The sequence below is a fragment of the Rana temporaria genome, chromosome 11 (assembly GCF_905171775.1).
Source record: "Rana temporaria chromosome 11, aRanTem1.1, whole genome shotgun sequence".
Lineage (NCBI taxonomy): Eukaryota > Metazoa > Chordata > Amphibia > Anura > Ranidae > Rana > Rana temporaria.
This window is the reverse complement of record NC_053499.1, coordinates 118262689-118286105: the sequence shown is the minus strand read 5'-3', so window position 1 is coordinate 118286105 and position 23417 is coordinate 118262689. Positions and strand designations below refer to the sequence as shown.

General features: G+C 43.9%; 1 protein-coding gene across 1 annotated transcript in view; it reads right to left on the bottom strand.

Annotated features, from left to right (window-relative positions):
• The window catches only part of LRP5 (LDL receptor related protein 5), a 212101-nt gene extending 193446 nt beyond the window's left edge, over positions 1 to 18655 (bottom strand). Inside the window, exon 1 of the mRNA XM_040328926.1 lies at positions 18528 to 18655. Within this exon, the coding sequence (XP_040184860.1) occupies positions 18528 to 18585 (58 nt within the window). The 5' untranslated portion in view covers positions 18586 to 18655. The remainder of the gene's footprint in view (positions 1 to 18527) is intronic.
• Positions 18656 to 23417: the final 4762 nt, after the last annotated feature.

Sequence of the window (23417 nt, the reverse complement as noted above, 5' to 3'; positions counted from 1 at the left end):
ACCCCCCACTACACCCTATAAGTGAAAAAAGGTATTGTTTCACTTTAAGTACATTTTCATTTTACATACATTCTCTGGTCCCATTGTGTACTTAAAAGTGGGGTATGCCTGTATTACCTTTTAGATCAGGGGTGCCCAACCTTTTGAAGAGTGAGGGCCACTTAAGCGACTTGGTAACTGGTCGCAGGCCACAATCAGCAGATGGCAGGTCCATGGCCCCTCTGCATATGAAGAGCAGACACGGACACAGCCGGATCAGATTGAAGGTAGGACACAAGTCGGTTTACATCTGCCACTCCTTAGATGGAGGGTTCAATTGGGTCGGGTTGCTTTTCACACTGATGCGCTGCGGTTTACCCGCACAGCAGGTGCAATGCAGTGTACCTTTGGCTTTTCTGTACTTTGCAATAGACTTCTATTATATTCTGCAGGTTTGGTGCACTTTCAGAAAGCTCACCTTACCTGCAGGTAATAACAGAAGTGTATGGCTCAGTGCAGGTAACCCGCAGGTGCGATGCTCTGCATCTGTGAATTAGTTTGAAAGTAACCCCTGTAGAACAGATATGCCCATATATACACTGTGATTTTAGTAACAAACTGACCTTTAATAACCGTATTTTATTTTATTCCATCCCAGACCACTGTGGTCCCCCGGGCCACTGGTTGGGCACCCCCGTTTTAGATGCATATTGTACAAATATACTTTAAATGTGTCCATATGGCTAAGCTAAAATATCTGCAATCCATTAACAAGTCAACTTATTAAAATAAACATCTGCACATGGTTGAATCCCAAAAAATAATGCGGGATACCACAATATGGAAGAAACAAGGATAGCTAGGTTGTTTACTGGCTTGTTAAACTGAACGAATGCAGCCTTTGTGTGGCAGAATTTCTAGTCCACGGTAAAGAAAAACAAATGATCAAATATAGGAGGAAATACAATTGTTGTCCCCATCCAGAGTTCATATGCCAGGAATGGTTATTAAAGCCGAACTCTGGGACTTGTTTGTATTGTATCGTTACACTGCTCAATCTTGGCACATTGTATGCATCTCACATAACTGATGGGCCACTATGGAAACAGACAATTTACTGTAATTGGCGCTACTACAGCAATTGCCACAATCTTCTAGGTCCTGTTGGGGTTCTCTGTGAGCAGATTCCCCCTCTACACAATGACCACAGGGGCTCACTTGCACGGCAATGCCCCAATTTTTTCAATGAACACAATATATTCTGATTGGACAAGGTGGAGTGGAAGGGCAATGGCGCCACAATCTACATGCCACTCAAGGCATTTCATGAATAGCAGCAGCGCCGAGCTAGAGACCCTCAGTGGTCAGTGTGCCATGGGGTAGCAGCTCATACAGGGCAACCTGCACAGAGGTAAAGTTTCACACTGGATTACTGCACAGATTCAGAAAAAAATACACAAAGCACACCAAGATTCAAGTAAGCATACACACATACATCTGACTCTTGTATTTAGACAAGATTTGTTTATCCTGGTGTTCAGAAGCTTCAGAGAAAGGAAATAGAAGGATTAGATGCATATGGAGGGGGGACAAGGGAAGAGTGATGGAGTGAGGTAGAGATAAAAAAAGGGGAAGAGGGAGAGGTAGAGATAAAGAGTGGGACCCGGTTCACACCGGGGCGGCATGACTTTGGGGGCGACTCGGCAAGGAGATCTCAAGACGACTTCAGAGGCGACTTGCAAAATGACTTCTGTATTGAAGTCAATGCAAGTTGCCCCGAGTCGCCCCCAAAGTTGTACAAGAACCTTTTTCTAAGTCGGAGCGACTTGAGTCGTTCTGATTAGAACGGTTCCATTGAATAGAGCGGAGCGCGACTTGTCAGACGGCTGAGTCGCCCGTGTGAACCGGCTCTAAAGGGGAAGAATCCTCAGAGGTTCCCTTGAGGATGTATCTGCAATACATGAACAAACAATCCCCAGTGTACATTCCTTATAACATGTGTTTTAAGACTGGTGACCACTATGCTATATATCCCTCTGGCCACCAGTCTGGCCTCTGCCCCACTGTAGTTGGGCGAGCGATATTGTAATTGTCGTGGGTGGACTTAAAAGTCTGAGACTCCCCCTCTGAGCCCTCCCCGCGTGAGTATTAGGGTGCTGACAGTGATATATGTGGCTTGCGTGCCAGAGATCCAGCCCTCAGTGCCAGCTCCAACTTCTGCTCCCCGTCCGCTCCTCCTCGCTGCCGCTCACTTCTTGCCTTTCCCTTTGTATAATGGGAAATATAGTCCTCACAGGTGTGACTACAAAAAGATAGAAAATCCCAACACCCAGAAGGTGCACCCTTTTCCAAGGGATATCATGACAGCACTGGGGCTGAACACTGGATGAATCAATGCAGGCCATTTCTAACGCCGCGTACACACGATCGGATCGGTCTGATGGACCGTTTTCATCAGACGAACCGATCGTGTGTGGGCCCCATCGGTTTTTTATCCATCGGTGAAAAAACTAGGAACTTGTTTTAAAAATTATCTGATGGTTAAAAAAACGATCGTCTGTGGGCACGTCCATCGGTTAAAAATCCATGCATGCTCACAATAAAGTTTACGCATGCTTGGAAGCATTGAACTTAATTTTTCTCAGCACGTCGTTGTGTTTTACGTCACCGCGTTCTGACACGATCGGTTTTTTAACTGATGGTGTGTAGGCAAGACTGATGAAAGTCAGCTTCATCGGATATCTGATGAAAAATCCATCAGACTGTTTTCATCAGATGAACCGTGTGTACAGGGCATTACAGCTGGGGCCACAGACTGTCAGAACACCCAAAATGCGCCTGCATCCAACTGGACGCAGGCGCTGTTCAGGCTACAATTTTTTCACCGAGCTTCAACTAAAATATCAACTGAAAATTTGACTTTTGTCAATCTAGATGTTGCTGATGGGGCCACCAACAGAGCAAATTTCAAAGCGCGCACGGCCAGCTTAAGTCACTGACCTAGAAGACTTGCACAGATGATGCCATTCGTTTACATATTTTTACATTGTATAAAATAGAAAATTGCAATAATATTTTCCGCTATGCTTTGAACATACTGTAAAAACGTCAGGTCATCTTGGACCCGCTGTTTTATAAAGTAAAAACGTGTAAAAGGCAAAACTTCTAAAAGGCTTACAATGTTAAAAAAAATTATTGCAGCCACAAAATTACATATCTTCAGGAGAATGTATTGGTTACTCAACTATAAATCATGCTATACACTGAAACATTAAAGAGATTTTTCAAAACAACCGAGCCTTTATCCAGTTTCCAAATAAGCCCCGTGAAAGCTCTATATCCCAATAATTTTCTACTCTGTTTATACAATATATGCTTGCTCCGATTTCAAAGTAGTAAGCTTCCTCTTTCAAAAAACACTCCCTCTGCTGGGTTTCAGGAAAGCAGATCCTTACCCGCGTCAGATCTTTTGTAGAGTTTATCTTGGCCGCTAGTTCTTGCAGTGGAGTAAAGTTGATGTAGACAACTATTGTTTGCCATTTGGAAAACTTAACTTTATTTCAACACAAGGAGACTGACAGCAGACATTCCCATGAGTACTGCCAACTATACAACTTGAGACAAGCTTCCCTTTCACTTAACCCCTCGGAGAACAAGGAGGCCAGTATGCAAAACATCAAATATGAATCCCAACAAAGAATTGTGGTGAAATAAATAACACTTGTTATATACAGAGTGTTACCAATGTGAAAGAATCTGGATTTCAAACATTTGTACCACATTCCTAAACTACAGAAGACATTTTACCTATTACAAAGGATACACTATATATTAAACAATGTAAAGATTTAAAGGGGTTGTAAAGGTTCGTCTTTTATTTTCTAAATAGGTTCCTTTAAGCTAGTGCATTGTTGGTTCACTTACCTTTTCCTTCCATTTCCCTTCTAAATGTTTTTTTTCTTTGTTTGAATTTCTCCTCAGTAAGCTTTCCACCATCATCGGAGCGGTGGAAAGTCATTTAGAACAGCTTACTGAGGAGGAACAGGAAGTGAGGAATTCAGACAAAGAAAACGCTAAGACGTGTACTTTATTGTTAAAATCATCCCCGCCCCTTCGCAGAGTAGCACTAGCATCGGGAGTGTGCGGCATGTGTGATAGTGATTGCGCATGCGCTGTGTAGAGCTGACTCTCAGCTCTACATGTTCGGCTATTTTCGGAGGCTCGTTTGAGGTTCGTACTGCGCAGGCGCCGCGCCTGCACAGTACAGGAGGGTCCGGATCCGCCGGGTGGAACTTATTCAGCAGAACACCGGCAACTCGTTATTCCAAGTGTAGTAATTTATTATTACAGGTGGCGTGTTTAAAATACAGCAGCTTACATGTTTTGGCTGTTAGCCTTTAGAATTTAGTACCAACAGCCAAAATGCATAAGCCGCTGTATTTTGCACACTATACCATTAAAGCACTACACTCAGAAGAACAAGTTGCCGGCTCCCCATTCTACTTTTCCAAGTCAGCAGTATTACCTGCAGCTGACCATTTCCCGATGACTAATTTACCGTACCTTCTGGAGGCAGCCATCTAGGTAAAGAGAGGGCTTTGTTCTCTTACTTACTTGACGTGATTGTGGTCGTATTAGTGCAACTGTGACAGAGAAAATTGAGTACTGTCCGTGATACTTTTTTTATTATAAAAAAAGTATCACAGACAGTACTCCATTTTCTCTTACATCAGAGCTGCCAGTACTGAGATCAGTGAGCACCACAATAATGACATCACCAAACCCACTTGGGACTCGCAGAGGCAGTATTGCTTTTGATTTCACACTGCATATACTGTATACAGCTATGAGCCTGAAGATACAGGACTGCTTGGGCACCCTCCCATATAAGGAAGTTCACACATTTTCGGAGGAATCCAAGACAGAAAAAGTAAATTTTTCATGTTTTTATTCTCCGTCTTTGGCATTCTCTGGAGCCTAAAGACTATGCAGAAGCAAGCACTGATCTGGGGACTGATCTAGGGAGAGACAGCTATTACTAGAGTCAGGCCCCGTACACACGACCAGTTTCCTCGGCCGAATTCAGCTTCCAACCGAGTTTCTGGCTGAATTCTGCCGAGAAACCCGGCCGTGTGTACACTTTCGGCCGAGGAAGCCGACGAGGACCTCGGCGAGGAAATAGAGAACATGTTCTCTATTTCCTCGTTGTTCTATGGGAGCTCTCGGCCCGCCGAGGTCCTCGGCGGCTTCAGGGCTGAACTGGCCGAGGAACTCGATGTGTTTGGCACGTCGAGTTCCTCGGCCGTGTGTACGGGGCCTTAGAATTGGTGTATACATAATGACTGCAAAGAATGCTGGCGTGCCAGAATACTAACATACTGCGCAGGCCCAGGACAGGCTGGCTTCAAAGGAAAGCACCATGGAAGGTCTGCTTACATTTTCAAAAAGTACAAAAGGACCATATAGTAAATCTAAAAAATTACTCGCAAATTATAAATTCTGCCATTCTCACTTTAATTATGGTCCATAAAATGACAACTATGGTAGTGCAATTGTAAATAATGAAATTGGCAACATTTAGAGTAACCATCATGATGATCAGGTAGAATTGAGTAACAAAACAAAGCGTTTGAACATAGCATGGAAGGGTTAGAACCACTGGGATGTTTTTATTGTGATCTGTAAAAGCTTTTCAGATGAATTTGACAGACAAGACATTAGGGGCACAGTGCAGAAAAAAAAAAGTGTAAACCGGCACTGGGCTTTTCCTCCCAATTAAAGGGGAGCTCCGCTGAAAAAAAATATTAAAAGCCAGCAGTTACAAATACAGCAGCTGCTGACTTTTAATATTAGGACACTTACCTGTCCTGGAGTCCAGCGCCGTCCGCAGCAGAGGACGAGCGATCGCTCGTCATTCTGCTGCCCCCCCCTCCCCCCGCCATCCTCAGTGAGGGAACCAGGAAGTGAAGCGCTCCGGCTTCACTGCCCGGTTCCCTACGGCACATGCGCGAGTCGCGCTACGCCTGCCGATTGGCTCCCGCTGTGTACTGGGAGCCGAGTGTTCCCAGAAAACAACAGGGGGGGAAACGGGAGGTGACGTCATGCCCGCAGTCAGCCCGAGAATGTGTGGCCGGAAGTGGGGGCAAATACCTGTCTTTAGACAGGTATCTGCACCCCTCTCCCCCCTGAAAGGTGTCAAATGTGACACCGGAAGGGGGGAGGGTTCTGATCAGCGGGAGTTTCACTTTAGGGTGGAGCTCCGCCTGAAGTTCAATATGTAAATACACACATACTGCTTTCTTGGATCTTTGCCTAGTTCCATTCTTCAAATCACTAAAAGGTTATTTTGCAATTACCACATTATGAATATCTCTTTTTTTTATTGAAAACGATAATCATTTTAACCAACTAGAGTCACAATATTTAGCTGCTGAACTTTAAACAGTTTAATTAGTCGTGCAAACACATTTTTTACTGGATTTTCCCAAAGCCACTATTTATCATCAAACGCATAAAGACAGCTTCTCAGAAATGCCACCGAGCATTTAGCTTTTGTAAAAAGATTATATAATAAAACAAAGTGCTTGTTTAGAAGCTTTCAACATGAAGCTTAATAAAAAAAAAATTGAAATGTAGTTCTGTCACTCTGGACCAATACCACCAATTTCAATAAAGCGAAAGGGTCCTTTTATTGAAGCTCCTGCCCTTGTTTAAAAAAAAAAAAAAAAACACACACACACACACACACACACACACACATTGTCCAATAGAACTCGGACAAATAGCCAGAGCCTTTAGCAAATAACATATACATGAAACACATGTACAAAACATGCTAGTTAATTGAAACTGCAGCTTAACCACTTGCCGACCACCGCACACACTTATACGTTGACAGAATGGACTCAATCACGCAGGGATACCCGCGATCGTCTCACGGTGAGGAAGAACGGGGAGATGCTGATGTAAACAAGCATCTCCTTGCTCTGCCTAGTGACAATGACAGTGATGACAGCTTCCTGTAATCGGAAGCGGTGATCACTGTCTTGTCACACACAGCCCATCCCCCTACAGTAAGAATCACTCCCTAGGGCACACTTAACCCCTACAGCGTCACCTAGTGGTTAACCCCTTCACTGCCCATGTCATTTGCACAGTAATCAGTGCATTTTTATAGCACTGGTCACTGTAAAAATGACAATGGTCCCAAAAAATGTGTCAAATGTGTCCGATGTGTCTGCCATGTCACAGTCACGATAAAAATTGCTGATCGCCGTCATTACTAGTAAAAATAAAAAAATCATAAAAATGCCATAAAACTATCCCCTATTTTGTAGACGCTATAACTTTTGTGCAAATCGATCAATAAACTCTTATTCCACTTTTTTTTTTACCAAAAATATGTAGAAGAATACGTATCGGCCTAAACTGAGGGAAAAAAACGTTTATATATATATATATATACACACATACACATACACATACACATACACATACACACACACATACACATACACATACACATACACACACACATATATACATATATACATTTATTTAATTTTTATTTTTTTGGGGGGGTATTTATTATAGCAAAAAGTAAAAAATATAGAATTTTTTTCAAAATTGTAGCTCTATTTTTGTTTATAGCGTAAAGAATTAAAGCCCTGTACACACGACCGGGATTCCCAGCGGTATAAAGTCCGCCGGGAATCCCGAGAACCTGCTCGGTAAGTTTCCCCGTGTACACACGAGAGGTTTTCCCGTCGGGAAAACTGGGGATAGCTTTGGCTGAGAATGCCGGCTGTGTGTATGCTCCCCATAGGGATTTTTTTTAAATCGTAGATTTTCGGTGCTTTTACCTGAAATTTTTGCAGCCAAAGTTAGCACCATGGTCTTTTAAAGCGGAGCTCCACCCTAAAGTGGAACTCACGCTGATCGGAACCCCCCTCCCCCTCCGCTGTCACATTTGACACCTTTCAGGGGGGAGGGGGTTGCAGATACCTGTCTAAAGACAAGTATTTGCACCCACTTCCGGCCACACAGTTTCGGGTTTACTGCGGGCATGACGTCACCTCCCGCCCTCCCCCCCGTTGTGCTCTGGGAACACTCAGCTCCCAGAGCACAGCGGGAGCCAATCAGCGGCGCAGCGCAACTCGCGCATGCGCCGTAGGGTACCGGGTAGTGAAGCCTGAGCGCTTCACTTCCTGGTTCCCTCAGCGTGGATGGAGGGGGGAGCAGCAGAGTGACAAGCGATCGCTCGTCCTCTGCTGCGGACGGCGCTGGACTCCAGGACAGGTAAGTATCCTAATATTAAAAGTCAGCAGCTGCAGTATTTGTAGCTGCTGGCTTTTAATATTTTTTTTAGTGGCACATCCGCTTTAAGTATCAGGTTTCTACCTCAATTTAGGATTTCATTTTTACTGCTTGTATTTTGTGAGACAACCAAGTCAAAAAAATCAGAACAGCCTTTACTACAAAGAGAAGTAAAATAAGATGAGATGTTTGACATCTGTGGTAAAACCAATGCAAACTCCCTTGATTTTGTAGTGCAAATTAGACAAAGAAAGCACAGCACAAAATGGCACGTTAATAAAACAAGCTAACCGAGTGACGCCTCCTGAGATGCATGCTTTGTTTTATTTTCATCAATTAGAATGACAGCAAGGGTAAACCTAGTTAGGCTTCATGCACGCAGAATGTTTTTACAACCTCTCCTGAACGGTTTAACTTGACAGATAGTAACCCACGTTTAAAGCGTCCATTTTGCCGCATTTTTTTTAAATCAATCATCATTTGCTGTATGAATACTCAAAAATAAAAAGGTAAACTCAGGCTAGTAGCAATTGGTAGTCATCATCATTATTTTTCTGTTCATTTTTCATTTGGAATAAACCATATGGACATGTACGCCTCAAAGATAACAAATTTGGCTTAGTTAGGATAATGGTATATTTTTTTTAATAAGGCGACTCAGCTGAAATACCTCCCAACACCTAGGCACTAACAGGATCTGTTTTTTCTTTTTTTTTTTTTAAGGCTGTATGGCTTTATATTTTATATGTTCAACTCAGATCCTAGCATTGTTAGGATCAGGAAGTGCAGAAATACTGGACAAGCACCTGCGATGTGATATTAGAATCTAAAAGCCTAGAACATATGCTTGGAAAGAAGCGGTAGATGTCAGTACAAAACATCACTATTCCATCTTGCCCGGGGGAGCACAATATACCCACCAAAACCTGGTGCCCTATTCACAGACAATGGTCTACTGGCATACCATTCCCCTGCCCTTATACTGGCAGTAAATGCAATGACTCATCCCTTAACTGTCTGACCCAATCAATTCAGTGCAGAATTTGTTTAACCACTTAAGCCCCGGACCATATTGCTGGTCAAAGACCAGAGCACTTTTTGCGATTCGGCACTGCGTCGCTTTAACTGCTAATTGCGCGGTTGTGCGACATGGCGTCCAAACAAAATTGGCGTCCTTTTTTTCCCACAGATAGAGCTCTCTTTTGGTGGTATTTGATCACCTCTGCGGTTTTTAGTTTTTGCGCTGTAAACAAAAATAGAGCGTCAATTTTGAAAAAAATGAATATTTTTTACTTTTTGCTATAATATCCCCAAAAATATATAAAAAAAAATGTTTTCCTGTTTAGGCCGATACGTATTCTTCTACCTATTTTTTGTAAAAAAAAAAAAAAATCGCAATAAACGTTTATTGATTGGTTTGCGCAAAAGTTATAGTGTTTACAAAATAGGCGGTATTTTTATGGCATTTTTAATTAATATTTTATTATTTATTTTTTACTAGTAATGGCGGCGATCAGCGATTTTTTTCGGTACTGCGACATTATGGCGGACACTTCGGACACTTTTGACACATTTTTGGGACCATTGGCATTTTTATAGCGATCAGTGCTATAAAAATGCATTGGATTACTATAAAAATTAGGGCCGAAACAACTAATCGACAACTAATCGATTATGAAATTAATCGATTACAATTTTCATAATCGATTAATCGGCCAGTAACATAATGGGGTTAAACAACTAAAATTAGCCCTTTATAGTACAAAAAAGCAAATCGCTACTGTAAATATTACTTTCACTGTCCCACAGTAAAAAAATGAACCCCTTACAATAGCGATTATTTGCTCTTTTTGTACTGATTTTTGTTTTATTGACCCCATTATGTTACTAAACATCTCAGGCCGGGGTCACACCTCTGTTTTTTGGTACTTTTTGCAGTTCATTTACATATTTTCTACAGTTCATTTACATGTTTTCCTATGGGGACACGTTCACATCCATGATTTTTTTTCAGCTGCTGCGTATTTGGAAAGGGCGAGGACTTTTTAACGCAAAACGGTGCTATTTTATTTTTTTTGGTTCAATATACTTCAATGGAGAAGCTGCAGAAAGGCATTTAATGTGTTTTTGCGGCAATTTGTGTTTTGTAATCTGCCCAACAACAAATTGGCCCAAAAAAATATATATATTTTTTTTTAAGGCTATTATCCGATTAATCGATTAAATATCGGCCAACTAATCGATTATGAAAATAATCGTTGGTTGCAGCCCTAATAAAAATGCCACTGGCAGTGAAGGGGTTAACACTAGGGTGCGGGGAAGGGGTATAAATATGTTCCCTGGTTGTGTTTTAACTGTAGGGGGGGGGGGTGGACTGACTGAATGCTGATCTTCTGTTCATACATTGTATGAACAGAAGATCAGCATTTCTCTCCCTGACAGGACCGGGGAGCTGTGTGTTTACACACACAGCTCCCGGTCCTCTCTCTGTAACGAGCAATCGCGTGTGCCCGGCGGCGATCGCACCCGCCGAGCACACGAGCAGGGGGCCCGCGCGCGCCCCTATTGGCTGCTGGGCGACGTCACGTATAGCTTTGTTTCAAAATTTTTATTAAGGTTTTTCAATGTACAAGAAGAAAAACAATGATCAGTCGTACAGAAATGATGAGTTCCATTCATAAACAAAATAATAACTCTTAGTAATATCCACAAAAACATGGTGGTGCATAGGATTAAGGAATCATTGGGTCTAACGCAAAGGAAAGTAAGGTAACACATGTGGGGGATTCTGTGTCAGACTGATAGAGAAACCGGGCATGCCTCCTAAGCACCCAAACACCCCTATTGGGAAAAAGTGTGTGGGTGGGGGCAATTATATCCGGAATTTGTCTCTATCTTACCGCTCCGGGGAGTATATTTGAGTCCCTTTGTGTCTTGGGTGTTTTATTTTTTTAAACTCTGCCAAGATTTACTACCACTTTAAGAAAAGACATCGATAAACTTGCTCATATTGCACAAATGTTCTTGTGTACACGCCATTTACCATCTAGCCACTGGCGTTGTACACTCTATACCATACCAATAAACCATCAAAGAATACACTGAAGATTTCAGCAATAAAATAGTGATTGTAACTGTTATGCATTTCACAGATAAACTCTGCTGCTTAGGACATAAAATATTCCTAGCACATGTATTATTATTCAGGATTTATATAGCGCTAACAGTTTGCGCAGCGCTTTACAACATCAGGGAAAACAGTACAGTTACAATACAAATACAATTCAATACAGGAAGGATCAGAGGGCCCTGCTCGTTAGGGCTTACATGTATTCATATTGGACCACAAATATAACCATCATTTTATTTTGGACATCATATATATGGCTTAAAGCGGGGGTTCACCCTATAAAAAATAAAAAAAATAAAAAATTGTTTTCCTCTAGCATAAAATTAGGCATAGTAGCGCGAGCTACAGTATGCCTGTATTTATTTTTTTAGCCCCGTACTCACTGTGCAATCGTATATTGAAGATTCCGACTCCCCGCGGGGAATGGGCGTTCCTATCCAGAGGGAAGGTGATTGACGGCCGGCTCTGGCACGTCACGCTTCTCCGGAAATAGCCGAAATAGGACTTGGCTCTTCACGGCGCCTGCGCATAGTCTGTGCGCAGGCGCCGTATAGCGCCGTGAAGAGCCGAGACCTACTCCGGCTGTCTTCGGGGAGCGTGACGTGCCAGAGGCGGCCGTCAATCACCTTCCCTCTGGATAGGAACGCCCATTCCCCGCGGGGAGTCGGAATCTTCAATATACGATTGCACAGTGAGTACGGGGCTAAAAAAATAAATACAGGCATACTGTAGCTCGCGCTACTATGCCTAATGTTATGCTAAAATGTTGTTATGGAGGGTGAACCACCGCTTTAATTACAGTCATTTTCATAGCGGACATATGTGACACCATGTATGAGCCCAAATGGATCCCTGTGGGAATGCATGGGAGAGAATAGAATAACATTTGTGGATCCTTTTTATAGTCTCCAGTTGAGAGTTCTACGGCGAGAGCAAGGTGAAGTCCCTAAATAAAGGCGTCCCCATGCAAGCCATAGATACATAAGGATTGCACTCCCCTCAGGCAAATCAATCCTGATCCGATGATATGTTATAATGTTTTCCTTCCCTTGAGGGAATTGCCAACAGAGTCATAAATTAGGCAATATCCATTTTAGTGCTGAAATTGTCAATAGATCCTGTGATAGTGCAAACCACCAATGGGTAGATGGTAAATGGGGTGTATATGAGGATAGTCATGTAATATGGGCTTATGTATGCATGTGAATTCTTAAATAAATATTTTATTATTTTAATGTTACGTTTTAATGCAGAAATTGGAAATAAACTATCTAGATCACATACACTAATTATAGCTTAGTATGTGGCACCTCAAAAATCTCAGATTCTTGTAGCTTTGCTTGTACCCCCTATTTGGGACATGATGTGGTGGGCCAGGATGTTATATATATATATATATTTTTTTTTTTTTTTTTTTTTGGGGGGGGGGGGGATTGTCACAAAAAGTGTCTTTTTATTACAGAAGGAAACCAGCAAAATATCAGCTCATGAATCCAGTAAAACTAAAGGCCAAACTATTTTCTCCGTGAAAGGTTTATCAAGTAAAATGTTTATTCATCATTTTCAAGAGAATTTAGTAAAACTCTCTGGATTTGTTGTCTTCCCACCAAACATTTGATACTTTCACTGCCTCCAATTTTTTCACATACAAAACACACAGCCAGCTCCGAACAGAACTAGCATCAAATATAGAGAATGTACGCGCGCGAGGAATAAATAACTTTGAAAAGACACACACAGAAGACTGCGCAGCTTCACATGAAAGCAAAATCTTTAGGCCAGTCATTCTAAACCAGGGTTCTGTGGAATTTGATGGTTCCTCCAGAGGTTTGTTAGGGGTCTTTTGATCTGTGGCTGACAGACCTCCCATCAGAGTCCCTGCAAAGTTTCAGGTCCACCGACGCTTGACATAGCCAGCAGTGTGACAGCAACAATAGTTTTATCTGCCTGTAAGTGGGGTCTTCCCACTGCCCCCCAGTGTAAGGGACAATTTCCCAATGACCCCTGATGGGACTACTCTTAGCAAGGGTTCCCCCGAGATCTGAAAATTATTTCAAAGGAGGAATAAAAAGTTTGAGAAGGGCTGACAGACTAACTCGAATTAGAACATCAGATCCTCAGAGAAGAGTGCTGTGATCTACACAAGAGTAAGGAAGGCTCCAGCAGTAACACTACAGGGCCCCTTTCACATGGGCGGACTGATTGGTTCTGCCTGTCAGTTTGGACCATCCAATGCCCTCTATGGAGAGGCAGATGCCAACAGACATGTGTACATTGACGCCTGGGGGATCAGATCGAATGACAGTTGGGTATAAACCAGCAGACGGACCATTTACTTCTGACTGTCCATAGAGGAAAGTGGGCAGTGCATGTTCGCTATGCATCAGTAGGGATCAGCGGTAAGGTCCCCCACTGAGCTGGCAAACTCCTCCTGTGTGAAAGGAGCCTAAACCAGCCTCTCAACCTATTTACCCTAGCAGTGATGGCAAACCTTGGCACCCCAGATGTTTTGGAACTACATTTCCCATGATGCTCTAGTACACTGCTGAGTACATGAGAATCATGGGAAATGTAGTTCCAAAACATCTGGGGTGCCAAGGTTCACCATCACCACCCTAGAGGAACCACTCAGTGAAAATGTATTCACCTGGGGGAATCCCCCTTACACTGATACTCAAGGAACCCCTAGTCACCTCTGGAGGAACCCTACGTTTCAATAGAACCCTGGTTAAGAATCACTGCTGCTAAGAGAATGTCAGATCTTCACATATGTTACATGTTTATTTTGCAAAAGCACATTGAAAAATTACAAACAGAAATGAAGATAGTTTGAAAAAATAAAAAGCATTACATTTCAGAGGACTGATGACCACTTCTGACCAAACACCACACTTTATGTACTATTAAAATTGTGGGATGAATGTGCTCATTATTCTCAAAAACGAAAGAAATTACAATCACACACACATTATATATATATATATATATATATATATATACACACACACACACACACACATATATATATATTAGTGCTGTCAGTTAAATGCGTTATTAACGGCGTTAACACAAACCCATGTTAACGCCGTAAAAAAAATTATCGTGCGATTAACGAGGCGGCGTTCGGGGGTTATACCGGGATGATGCCTGCAGCCGCAGGCATCATCCCGGTACCGTTGTTTAGAGCGGGCGATCGGCTATCCAAACATAACAACCGATGCAGCTAAAAGCCGCTCGGTTGTTATGCCGGAGGAGCGGGAGGGGACATCCCCCCCCCCTCCCGCCGCCTTTCGCCGCTCTGACCGGGCCTCCCGTCCCACCGGGAGACCCGATCCTCCATCCGCCACGTTCTGTGTCCAGGCGGAGACTGACACTAAGCCGTAAACGGCTTTGATTCAGTCTCCGCATTGAAACCACGGAAGCGGCGTCATGACGTCACTTCCGGGTTTCTCGGCTGCCAATGGCGCCGGATTTAAAAAAGTACACAGTATTCAGAATCGCCGTTTTCGGCGATCTGAATACTTTGAAGTGCAAAGGAGGGCTCGGAGGTCTTTTAGACCCCCAATCCCTCCATAAAGAGTACCTGTCACCACCTATTGCTGTCACAAGGGATGTTTACATTCCTTGTGACAGCAATAAAAGTGATCAAAATGTAAAAAAAAAAAAAAAAACAATTTAATATAAAAAAAAAAAAAAAAAAATTTTAAAGGGTGAACCTCCTTAATCGCGCGATTAATCGTGAGTTAACTATGACATTAATGCGATTAGAAATTGTAATCGCTTGACAGCACTAATTATATATATATATATATATATATATATATATATATATATATACACACATATACATATACATATACACACACACACACACACACATATACAAACACAAAAACAGATCTGAAATGTGATATGTCTGAACTAACCATGGTGCTCAGCCCAGTGATTCCTTCCTCAGACTGCTTTGATCTTTTCTCCCTCTGACACTCCTGAATCGCATACAATGGTGTGTTAGCACCCAGCGATCACAGCGAGGACAGGCACCTCTCACTATCCTATGTGATCTCTATCATTAGAATTACACATATTCCATCGTACCAGCTCATTATACAAATAGACAGCACATCTGTTTGTGGAACCTTCATAAACAAATCAACAACAGCAGGAATAATGCCCAGTACACACAATGAGAAAATTGGACAAAAAAGTACCGCTTTCAGAGCGATAATCTGATCGTTAGTACACAGCTTTCAAGAGCCGATCACAACAGTTCAGGTGAAATTATCTGAAGGACAAGAACTACAGGCAAACCAAAACCATTTTTATATACACAATGGGGTTTTATTTACTATTGCTGAAAAGTGCAAAATCAGGCTCACTTCTGCATAGAAACCAATGAGCTTCCAGGTTTTATTACCAGGCTGGGGTACGAAGCTCATTGGTTTCTGTGCAGAAGTGAGCCTGATTTTGCACTTTCCAGCGATAGTAAATAAACCCCATTGTGTATATAAAAATGGGGCATGCCTGTAATATTTTTTCTCATACAATAACAGAACCATTTTCAGTACAGTATTTGTCTGTAAAGGAATCGAGTGATCATGCACGCTCAGATACTAAACACTAAATCACAATACATAATCGCGTTGTTTTCTATTTTACGAGAATTTTCCTAACTCTAGTAACCTTCTTGTTTTCATTGTGAGACTAGCATTAAAAAAAAAAAAGGTAATTTGCCCGCTATTTTCACCGAGTGTACGGGGCTCAAGGCAACATTTACACAAGTGTAAAATGTATTGTATAGAAACACTATGATAAATAAAAACTTGTCAACATAATGATAATGTCCAAGCAATGATATCATAAACAGCGCTGATGTTGGCATTTAAATGTGACTGAGAAGTAGTTTTAAAGTTCAGACCAACTGCACATAATGAAATAGGAATGTATCCATTGCTAGAGTGTAGCGTAAAATGTATTGTGTTCTTATTAAATTGTTTTTTTCTGCCACCACAAAATGATCAGTAAATACTTTTATAAAAGTGTCCTTTTTTTCCCCCCCAATACTTCCATCCGCCATGTATACGTATGTCCTCAGACGCCATGTATGCGTGTGTCCTCAGACGCCATGTATGTGTAGGTCCTCAGACGCCATGTATGTGTGTGTCCTCAGACGCCATGTATGTGCAGGTCCTCAGACGCCATGTATGTGCGTGTCCTCAGACGCCATGTATGTGCGTGTCCTCAGACGCCATGTATGTGCAGGTCCTCAGACGCCATGTATGTGCGTGTCCTCAGACGCCATGTATGTGCAGGTCCTCAGACGCCATGTATGTGTAGGTCCTCAGACGCCATGTATGTGTAGGTCCTCAGACGCCATGTATGTGTAGGTCCTCAGACGCCATGTATGTGTAGGTCCTCAGACGCCATGTATGTGTAGGTCCTCAGACGCCATGTATGTGTAGGTCCTCAGACGCCATGTATGTGTAGGTCCTCAGACGCCATGTATGTGTAGGTCCTCAGACGCCATGTATGTGTGTGTCCTCAGACGCCATGTATGTGTAGGTCCTCAGACGCCATGTATGTGCGTGTCCTCAGACGCCATGTATGTGCGTGTCCTCAGACGCCATGTATGTGCGTGTCCTCAGACGCCATGTATGTGTAGGTCCTCAGACGCCATGTATGTGTAGGTCCTCAGACGCCATGTATGTGTAGGTCCTCAGACGCCATGTATGTGTAGGTCCTCAGACGCCATGTATGTGTAGGTCCTCAGACGCCATGTATGTGTAGGTCCTCAGACGCCATGTATGTGTAGGTCCTCAGACGCCATGTATGTGTAGGTCCTCAGACGCCATTTATGTGTAGGTCCTCAGACGCCATTTATGTGCAGGTCCTCAGACGCCATGTATGTGTAGGTCCTCAGACGCCATGTATGTGCGTGTCCTCAGACGCCATGTATGTGCGTGTCCTCAGACGCCATGTATGTGCGTGTCCTCAGACGCCATGTATGTGCGTGTCCTCAGACGCCATGTATGTGCGTGTCCTCAGACGCCATGTATGTGCGTGTCCTCAGACGCCATGTATGTGCGTGTCCTCAGACGCCATGTATGTGCGTGTCCTCAGACGCCATGTATGTGCGTGTCCTCAGACGCCATGTATGTGCGTGTCCTCAGACGCCATGTATGTGCGTGTCCTCAGACGCCATGTATGTGCGTGTCCTCAGACGCCATGTATGTGCAGGTCCTCAGACGCCATGTATGTGCAGGTCTTCAGACGCCATGTATGTGCAGGTCCTCAGACGCCATGTATGTGCAGGTCCTCAGACGCCATGTATGTGCGTGTCCTCAGACGCCATGTATGTGTGGGTCCTCAGACGCCATGTATGTGTAGGTCCTCAGACGCCATGTATGTGTAGGTCCTCAGACGCCATGTATGTGTAGGTCCTCAGACGCCATGTATGTGTAGGTCCTCAGACGCCATGTATGTGCGTGTCCTCAGACGCCATGTATGTGCGTGTCCTCAGACGCCATGTATGTGCGTGTCCTCAGACGCCACGTATGTGCGTGTCCTCAGACGCCATGTATGTGTAGGTCCTCAGACGCAGGTTTTGGGGATCTGAGCGCAGTGCGTGTTTCCGCTCCGGTGTGAAAACAATACAGAGCTGCGTTCAGATCTGTAAATAAACACATTTGTAAATAGGTCTCCTTACAGCCCTGTGTGTGAATGAGGAGCAGCCAGTCCAGGAATGGCAGGGATAAAGTTCCATTGTGTTTAGGAAGTAAAGTGTGAGAAGTGGAGCTGAGACTTGTAATGAAGTGTCCCATCCCCCCCATCACACAGGAGGCGATGACAGCCCTGTGTGCGATCAATGGACTTCTCAGTGTTAGTAAATATCAGGACAATGCTAGAAGCTGCATGTGTGCTGGAGGAGGAAATCCCCCCCCCGTGTAAGGTCTCTGTGCCCCCCCCTGTAAGGGCTCTGTGCCCCCCCCAGTCATGATGTGACTTGTACATAGTTTACTTTTTATGGCCCTCTGTGCCCCCCCACCAGCAGCTGCCGCTCCCCCCCCTCCTCCCTCTCACATGGCACGAGAAGATCACTCACCCCGGACACAGCACACAGTACAGAGGAGTAGAAGGAGCGCGTCCAGCGGAGCCCCCATCTTCTTCCCGGCCGTGTGTCCCCCTCCCTCCCCGGACTCTGCTCCGGTGTTCTCTCTCACTCAGGCAGCTCCCATCTCCTCTCACCCCCCTCCTCCAATCCCGCCTTCCCTTCTCCCGACTGCGAGGGCACAGCTCCTCCCTCTCCGCACACCTTACCCAGTCTACGGCGCCCTCCAGACACAGACTACGCCCCCCGGGCTCCGATTAGCTAAGCGGCTGTCACTCAACTTCAACCGCGCCTACTTTACATTGACATTGTAACCAAGCCACGCCCCGTCCCAACTTCAACTACCGATAGAGAGAAGAGAGTTCCCCGTCCTCCCTGTAGATGTGATCACTTCATAGGGGAGGGCTCAGTGCGCAGCCTGTCCAATGGGGACAATTTATTATACGAGAGGAGACTAGAAGAGGGATGTACTTAGTAAATAAGCTACGATCACATTTACATCTAATCCTCTAGAATTATTATGGGCAAAACTTTTTTTTTCTATTTTGGATAGAGCAAGAAAGGGTTAAAACCCCTGTCAGATATTTATTTTCACCATCTGTGTCCCATTGCAGAGAATTCCCTTCACTTCCTGTCCCATAGCTAAACAGGAAGTGAGAGGAAATCCCTTGAAATGAAGGGAATTTCTCGGGGACCCCCAGATCACGTGAACCAATTGGGAGATCTCCCCTCTATGACTTTTCTGGGGACAACCCAAAATTTCGGAATTTATTTATATTTCACGTTCAATAATAATGGTAAACGGGACAAATAGAGGGGCGAGTCTCCTTATTGGCAGCACAGACAGCAATAAAAACCTGACAGGTGTTCTAATCCCTCCTCACACTATACAAAGCACATGAACACAACTTTCCCTTATCTACTAAGCTCCACAAACTTTCACTGTACAAAATAAAAGAGCTTCTTCTACCTAAGAACCCATTCAGGTCTGCGCAATACGATAATGTGCCTTTTCTTGGAGCGTTTTCCATGCGGCAGTGAATAGTCTGCCCTACACCCAACAAACACGCCACAGAACCTCACGCACCTTTTTCGGGTGCAGAGCGAGTTTTGTCACATGAAAAAAATGTATCTACTGGCTGCATCAGAGGTTGTGCCATTAACTACTTCAGCCCGGAAAGTTTTACCCCCCTTAATGACCAGGCCATTTTTTGCAATAGGGCACTCTGACAATGTGGCTGAAAATGAAAGGAAATCAATCTCCTCTCAGAACCAATCTCCTCTCAGCGTCTCCCCGCAGGGATGTAGTCCCAAGGGAGGGGGCGAGCACGCTGACTAACCCCCAGCCAGAACGGCTCGGATGATGGGGGCAAGCTTACTGAGGAGGAACAGGAAGTGAGAAATTCAGACAAAGAAAAAAAACATTTAGAAGGGAAATGGAAGGAAAAGGTAAGTGAACCAACAATGCACTAGCTTAAAGGAACCTATTTAGGAAATAAAAAACAAACCTTTACAACCCCTTTAACCACTTAAGACCCGGACCATTATGCAGCTAAAAGGACCAGGCCCTTTTTTGCGATTCGGCACTGCGTCGCTTTAACTGACAATTGCGCGGTCGTGCGACGTGGCTCCCAAACAAAATTGGCGTCCTTTTTTCCCCACAAATAGAGCTTTCTTTTGGTGGTATGTGATCACCTCTGCGGTTTTTATTTTTTGCGCTATAAACAAAAATAGAGCGACAATTTAAAAAAAAAGGCAATATTTTTTACTTTTTGCTATGATAAATATCCCCCAAAATATATATATATATATATATATATATAAAAACATGTTTTCCTCAGTTTAGGCCGATATGTATTCTTCTACATATTTTTGGTAAAAAAAAAAAATCGCAATAAGCGTTTATTGAAAGTTAGAGTGTCTACAAAATAGGGGATAGTTTTATGGCATATTTATTAATAATTAATTTTTTACCAGTAATGGCGGCGATCAGCGATTTTTATCATGACTGCGACATTATGGCGGACACATCGGACACTTTTGACACTATTTTGGGACCATTGTCATTTTTACAGCGATCAGTGCTATAAAAAGCACTGATTACTGTGAAAATTACACTGGCAGTGAAGGGGTTAACCTGTAGGGGGCGCTAAAGGGGTTAAGTGTTCCCTAATGTGTGATTCTTACTGTGGGGGGGGGGGAGCGTGGCTGTGCGTGACGTCACTGATCATTGTTCCCTATGACAGGGAACAGACGGTCAGTGACAGGCTCACTAGGAAGCACGGGGAAGGTTTGTTTACACTTAGCTCTCCCCGTTCTTTAGTTCTGTGACCCGATCGCGGGACACCGGCGGCGGAGCACAGGACCAGGTCGCAACGACCCACGGCTGGGCTGCTTAAAGGGGATGTACCTTTACGTCCATATGCCCAGCCGTGCCATTCTGCCGACGTATTTAGTCGTGCGGCGGTCCTTAACTGGTTAAGGAGCAACAGAGACATCTTTGGACAGCAACATTGTTAATCTGGAGGGGAGGGTAGTGTTAGAAGTAATAGCAGATTTAAATAAACAAATGCATTTTAGCCAAACAGAGTTTGATCGGAGTGCCTGAAAAATTTGCATTTTTCACACAATTTCACACCTAACAACCCATCTAATAACAAAGCCTGAAAAATGGGCAAAAAAACAAACAAAAAAAAAAACACAAAAAATAGCTCCAAAATAAAAAAAAATAAAAACACACACAGATATGGTGCATTCACACCTGAGCATTTTCAATCACAGGTGGAATCTCCGCTATTCTGCCCGGGATTTCAAAACGCTCTGCTAAAATGAGCATTTGCACAACGCGTATTTCAGTTGCCATTTATTTTAATGGCACCTAAAACGCGAAAACGGTTCTGGTGCGATAAATTGTAATGCAATTGCAGCAATCCGCATTGCATAAAGCTTGTCGCCGAGAAAAAGATCCGGAGCTTCTTTTGGGCGACAAGCTTCACGCGATGCAGTTTGCCGCGATTTATCACACAACCGTCACGCCAGAACCACACAGTGGTTAAAATGAACGGCATGTGAAATGCACATTGTGCCATTTGTCATTTTAGCTGGGTAGAATTGTGGCGATTCCGGCTCACAATGCCCAGGAGTGAAGGCAGCACTGAAATGTGAATCCATGCTGCCTGCAGAGAAAGTTACAATGTATCTCAAGCCAAAATATTGGATGAAGTAGAGAATTCCTTCTTTTTCCATCTGTGACCCCATTTTAAAGATTTTCACCAACTTCCTTCCCCAGGACAAGAAGGGAGAAGAAAACTTAATAAAAACACGGATTAGCAGGGTGAGAGGAGATTGGTTCTCGTATTGCCGTCTGTTTCTCCAATGGAGATTTCCTTTTATTTTCAGCCATAGTGTCAGAGAGACCGAGGAGAAAGAAGGAAATGAAAATCTCCGCAACGGAAAAAAAGAATTGAAATGTTTTGGCTAGACACACTTCATGTGATAAACAACCTCTTCCAGGAGTTTCTTTTCTTCCAAGTCTAACGATGGGCACAATTAAAGCTCTGGCGCTGGGCTGTCCTGTCTCTTAACCCCCCCCCCCCCATAACATAGTTTTTAGCTTTTCTACCTTGCACAGGCCAAGCTGTCCAGTGAGAGTGACAGTTACAGAGTCGGAACAAACCAAATTGCACTGGCAGGGGTGCTTAGGATTGTCAATATTCCCTAATATGACCAAAAGAAACACTGTCACCTTGGCTGCACAGGAGCAAGAAAAAAAAAACAAAAACAAAACTCCTGTGACCCGTATTTAGTCAGTCAAGACTCTGGAGAGATCCTGACTTTAATGTCAGGATCCACCCCGATGCCTGAGATTCCCTTTCACACTGAGGCGATTTTCAGGCTGGTGTAAAATATATCAGTGCCGTGGAGGACGTTTTAGAATGGATCTTGGTAAGAGGAATACCAAATATGGTGTCAGTAAAGTTCTAACGGGGCTATAGGAAACACTGACTGTAAATCACACTGATCTCTAACAGATGCTTGTATAATATCTTGACAGTCTCCTACATTGTGTCCCTAATCTCCAACCACACCTGTAGCATGCCCGCAGTCTCTGACAAGGTCCTATAGCATAGCCACAGTCTCTGACAAGGTCCTGTAGCATGGCCACAATCTCTAAAAACCTCCTGTAGCATGTCTGCAGTGTCTGACAACCTCCTGTAGCATACCGGCATTGTCCGACAACCTCCTGTAGCATACCCTCGGTGTCCGACAATCTCCCTTAGCATCCACACAGTGTCCGAAAATCTCCCGTAGCATGCCAACAGTGTCCGACAATCTTCTGTAGCATGCCCGCAGTGTCCGACAATCTCCCTTAGCATGCCAACAGTGTCCGACAATTTCCCCGTAGCATAACCACAGTGTCCGACAATCTCCCGTAGCATAACCGCAGTGTCCGACAATCTCCCGTAGCATAACCGCAGTGTCCGACAATCTCCCGTAGCATAACCGCAGTGTCCGACAATCTCCCGTAGCATAACCGCAGTGTCCGACAATCTCCCGTAGCATAACCGCAGTGTCCGACAATCTCCCGTAGCATAACCGCAGTGTCCGACAATCTCCCGTAGCATAACCGCAGTGTCCGACAATCTCCCGTAGCATAACCGCAGTGTCCAACAATCTCCCTTAGCATGCACAGAGTGTCCGAAAATCTCCCGTAGCATGCCAACAGTGTCCGACAATCTTCTGTAGCATGCCCGCAGTGTCCGACAATCTCCCTTAGCATGCCAACAGTGTTGGACACTGCGGTTATGCTACGGGGAAATTGTCGAACACTGTTGGCATGCTTCGGGAGATTGTCGGACACTGCAGTTATGCTACGGGGAAATT